At 30.4% G+C, this 5672-nt stretch overlaps 1 protein-coding gene across 1 annotated transcript; it reads left to right on the top strand.

Annotated features, from left to right (window-relative positions):
* The first annotated feature begins 214 nt into the window (after window positions 1-214).
* On the top strand, window positions 215-1338 carry LOC115719757 (protein PTST homolog 3, chloroplastic-like). The gene is made up of 4 exons (XM_030648939.2): window positions 215-574; window positions 673-783; window positions 932-1088; window positions 1192-1338. The coding sequence occupies exons 1-4, from the start codon at window positions 408-410 to the stop codon at window positions 1336-1338; spliced, it is 582 nt and encodes a 193-aa protein (XP_030504799.2). The 5' UTR covers window positions 215-407.
* The last annotated feature ends 4334 nt before the right edge of the window (window positions 1339-5672 follow it).

Below are 5672 nucleotides of genomic sequence, written 5' to 3'. Positions count from 1 at the left end.
TCGCTGGGTTGGTGTCGACGATTGAAGGCATAAAGAATGATTTGGGTTCTCAATCGCTACTATCGCTACTTTCCAATAGAAAATTACGATTTCAGTCGCTTCAGTCGCTGAGTGCAGAGGTTAAATATGTTTGCAGCCAATCTGAAACAAGCTTCAGATAGCGATGGTCGGATTGAGCGCTCAGTGAGGGAACATTCAGCTCTGATGACTATTCTCGATCGCCGTCCGGTATGAGCAATAGCAACAAACAAAAGTTGGGTTTTGTAAAGTGAAAGCTCGTGTGTGTGTGATATTTCTCTGAGCCTCTTCTTCTCCCTCTCCTTCCCTCCCAACCCAACCCTTATCAATTAATAAACAATAGAAAACGACAACACTTGATTGAGTATTGAATTCTGCATCAGTTATCCATGGCAGCCACCCTTTACCATTTCCCAACCTTTAACTCTCTTCACCCGTATAAACTCTTCTTCTTGAACCCAAGTAAACGGCAAGAACTCAAGCTAGCCCGGTACACCCAGCAAAACCCACCTCACAAACGCTGCAGATTTCGAGTATCTTCTGTTAAGAAATCCAGGTTTCTTTATATACACTCTTGAATTTCTCGTATTGGAATTGTTAATTTTTGGTTCAAGAAAACAATGTTTTTGTTTGTAATGTTAAAAATATATGTAGAAAAATGAAAGACAATGTGGAGCTCTGCAAAGAAATACGAGAGTTTATGGCTGTGGTTGGACTACCGGAGAGTCATGTACCCACCATGAAAGATTTTTCCCAGCGTGGAAGGTTCTTGCTTTCTTTCTTCTTGGAAATTCTTCTCAGTTTTAGTTTGTTTTGATTCTTGAATATTTTATTTTTAAGGTGTTGAATTGACCAATGTACACTTCAGATATGTATTTTGATTTCGAGCAAAAATTTGAGCTCTTTTTTATAGGAGTGATCTTGCATACATTGTTAGGCGAAGAGGGTATAAACTGATTGGAGAGCTTCTTGCAAGTTCAAATAAAACAGATTCTGAAGGGTTTATTTTGGAGAAAAGGGGAAATGAAAATAAAGATGCAGATGTAGTAGATGGTGATGGTGAAGTTAAGGTAACATGTCAAAGTATCTTTTTAAGTTTGTGAACCTTTTTTGTATATGTTAAAAGGCACATGAAACAGTTGTTGATAGCTTCTTACTATTTAAAAAGGTCAGGATGAGGAGGACAGCGTTGTGGTTGGAGATTTTCCATCATCAATTGAAGCTTCTGTGGAGGGAAACTGTTCTAGCAATTTGGTTATGGATATAAATGCCAATTCAGATGACTATTATCATGTGCCTGTAGAAGGCATCAATTTATGAATGATGTACAAGTCTGATAGACAGACATATGTGTACCAGTAACATTAGGTACTTCACTTTGAGAGAAGTTATTAGTTCTGTTACCAGTTTAAAGGAAATGTTTGCAACCTGTTCCTCTTTTGTTGGATATTTAGAGTCTTCTATTTCATGGTTTGATGTATCAAAAAATAACTGATTTTCTCATTTCAGATTGAATCTGCACTCCCAACTCTAGCGAGGCCAATAATGTGTTTGGATGCTAATGAAGATGCTATATTGGGGGCACTAAAGCAGAGCTTGGTAATATTTTTATGACCTAAAACTTTGTAATTGTCACATTGACTCTTGAATTTGGGGAATGCCATGTACTTTTCCTGAACAATTTTGGCATGTACATTCTGAAAATAATGTCCAATTTAGACCCCTTATTTTGTAGTACTGAAGTTAGTATATATTCTAATCTTGGACGTTTATAACTTTCTCTCCATTGAATAATGCAAAGGTAGTTAGAAACACTTGGTGCTGAAGGGGCTGTTCTAGAAGACATGCTCAAAGATATGAAGAGGAAGGTGTGCCCGAATTTCTGCTATACCAGTTTAGGGTTTTATTTCAAATTTGGTTTTTCATACAAGGTTAAATCTTTTGACTATTTGCTTTATTATGGGATGCATTTCTCAGTCATTGGATAAGAATTGTTAGTGTTACAATATATAATTCTTCCTGTTGACTTTGCTGTTTGAATTATGGTATGTTGTTATGTGCTTATTGTTCCTCATATGACTTCAGGATGATATATTACCAAAGTTGATGACATGATCATATATGCGAAGATATTGCCCACAATATCGATGCACAAGAACAATTATTGATGCAAATCCAGGTCTTTTTTCCATAAAACAATAATTTGTTCTTCACTTTTTATTATTTTATTTTCATGGTGTATTAGAACATCATTTTATATTGTCAAATCTGAACCAAAGTTACAAATTTAAACTCTTTCGAATTTTCTTTATGACATACAACAATCTACTATGAGGAATGTTATTATATTGCTGTATAACAAATAAATTAGTATTAAATTTGCCTTACACATTAGCGACTATAGCAAAACAACAATAATTGTTCTTCCACTCTAAAATCCTATTAAGGATCTGGCGAATTTGCCTTGAGATTTTCTCGATTACTTTCACACTATAGAAAGTTCTTGGAAACACTATGGGTCCTATTGTTTTAGATAGAAGAGAAATTTATTGATGTTACCATGTTTAGTATTTATTGATTGTTTTTTATTGCCTTGTATTTAATAGATAAAAGTTTAGTAGACAGAAGGTATTGTTGGTTATCAGAATACAGATTATGACTGTTTATGGTGAAACTTTAACTAATAATTCTTTTCCCCTATTTTAAGATGATATTTTTTCATTCATTTTTGTTACATAATATTTTCTTTAAATTTTCCGAAACAAATATATTGATCCTTTTAATTTTCCCGAAACCAAGAGTAAATGTTAAAGTCATATGTTGTTATGACTTATCATAAATTATTTCATCACAGTAAGGATAATTACTATATGAGTATAAATAAATTGAGATAAACTTACTGTTTATTATTAATAACAATGTATATATGATAGATTTGTACACACAATTATGGCATTCTTAACAAGTTTATTTTTATAAAACAAATCGTTTAAAAATTACAATTAGTTAGCGAATTCTTAAACAAAAATTACTAGAACTTAAATAAAATTAATATTTACGTGGCTCGCCACGTAACCTTCATCTAGTATATATATATATATATATATTTTCATTTCATTACCTTTAATCAAATGCTACCTTAAATTTTATGGATGATCTCTCTTTTAATAGTATTTTCAATTAACTTAATTGATAGTTGACTAACAAGCGGAAACATTTATTTATTGAGAGGATTGGATTAAAAAAAATTATAGAAAAGAACTTATACGACAATTACGGATTAATTATTCCTTAATCAGAATTATTATATCTGCAAAAGAATAAATAAATTATAGATCAAACAGGTGTACTGTTTAACATGACAATATTCTTTTAGAGAATCATTTCATTGTTATAAAGTGTTGACTTAATTTATCTAATGCACAAAATCTACTTTAAGATAATTGAAAAGAATAAAACAGTGTACTTGTAATGGTGTTTTTTTTTTCTTGAAACCAAATAAAATTAACGGAAGTCGTCTTTTTCCATAATCAAGGATTGTGTAAATATATTTAATCTAATTAGAACTAATTGATCCAATTACTATTACTATCAAAAATTAAATATTCAGTTACAATTACATCGACTCGAGAGTAATTTTTAGAAAAGGATGTGCACAAATCCAACACAACCGTAGGTGACCATGTCAATCCAACCATTATCCAACTATATTTAAATATAATTGATAAATTTGCCGCGAAATTCTCTTATCTTTTTTTCTTCTGGTATAGAAATCCTTTTATATTTTAATTTTTATACATTTAATCTTCTTATATTTTTTTTAGTGGCAAAACACTCTTATATTTTAATTTTTATACACTTAACCCTCTTATCTTTTTTTTAGTAGCAAAATCCCCTTATGTTTATTTTTCTTTGTGAATTTGACACGCCAGTTAAATATTACCGTTAAATATCAACTGGATGACCACTGTATACACCTGTGTAAATGTAACAGTAAAACCTCAAAATCGTTACAGTAGTAATCCGGTTAGTATTTAACGGTAATATCTAACTAAAACTTTAAATTTACAAAGAAAAGTAAACTTAAAGGGCTTTGCCACTAAAATAAAAGATAAAAAGATTAAGTCTATAAAAATTATAAAAATTAAAACATAAAGGAATTTTGCCACAAAAAAAAAATAAGGGGATTAAGTATATAAAAACTAAAACATAAGGAGGTTTTGCCACAAAAAAAAGATAAAGGAGTTATGTGTATAAAAATTAAAACATAATGAGATTTTGCCGCAAATTGCTGAATATAATTTTGTTATATTTATGATATATTATTATATTTATGTAGACTCCTATAAATTATTATATTGGGATATTTACAAATATGGAATTTTTTTTTGATATATGTGGTAAATAACAAACTTAATTGTACCAAATATGATATTTTTTTAAAAAGAAAAAACTTAAAATATGTGATAAATCATCATAGATAAGAAAGAATACCATAAAAAAAATTTAAAACTCATATAAATTTCACTTCTATAAAATCAAAATTAGTTTTTTTGATGAAAAAATTAGTTTATTGATGAAAAAGCTAGTTTTTTGATGGAATTATCATAGGTAAAAAAGAATGTTATATAAGAAACTTAAAAACTCATATATATATATATAGATATTGTATATGGAACACTTCTTAATGTGTATTACCCATTGATGAGTACTAAATAAATTTAACTATAATTATTAATTTTAGAAATATTAAGCCATCCGTGCTAGTCTTACCTCGTTTTTGAATTCAAGTGTGTAAGTCGACCTAAATGGAAAGTTACGTACTGAACGGAGGCCTTAAATCATAATCATGTAAAATGGATAAACAACTTTCTAAAACTTTTCGAGGATCTAAACTCGCAACTAAGAGTTTTTCTCGATAAATAGCATGACAAAGCCTTAAATATCGAGGAAATACGAGAAAATCAACAAAACAAGGAAATTGCCTGAAAAACGGCAGGTTGCTTCTGTAAAAATAGCGAGTCACTTTTCTAGGTCTGCACTAGTAAAAACAATAGACCGTTTCCACAGAAACAGTCTGCCCTTTTTCACTGCAGAAAAACAAAAAGTCTCCAATTCGACTCAAAACTATCCCAAACTTTACCATAAGCTCCAGAATACCTATAATCATCATTGTAAACCATTTCAAAGTGACAAAATTGAAAATAACTTTGGAAAATTCACCATTGTTGAGCCAAGTTTTAGTTCTTGAGCTCAAACTTGCTCAACACCATAATCAACCATTTAAATAACTTCAAATAATCTAGAATAACCTCAAATTAACTTCAGACAACTAAACATAACTCAAACAACAACAACAGTAACTAAATCCCAAAAATGCCTACTTGAACCTAACTTCCACTACTAGAAACAAAGGGGAACTAGGGTTAAGGCTTACCTTTGAATCTTCACCACTTGAATTCAGCTAGAATTCTTCAGAATTGATGAAGAACACCCTGACTTCTCCTGGTTGGGAGAAGGGTCAAGAGGTGCAGTTTTGTCTTTTTCTTTCTAAATTCCTATTTTATTAATAATTCTTGGTTAATCAAAATTCTAAATGATCAGCTATAAAAAGATGGAATAATCCACTAAATTCCAAGGCAAAATACTAAAAT

The sequence above is a fragment of the Cannabis sativa genome, chromosome 2, assembly GCF_029168945.1.
Source record: "Cannabis sativa cultivar Pink pepper isolate KNU-18-1 chromosome 2, ASM2916894v1, whole genome shotgun sequence".
NCBI lineage: Eukaryota > Viridiplantae > Streptophyta > Magnoliopsida > Rosales > Cannabaceae > Cannabis > Cannabis sativa.
The sequence above is the reverse complement of the archived record's forward strand: the minus strand, read 5'-3'. Positions and strand labels throughout refer to the sequence as shown.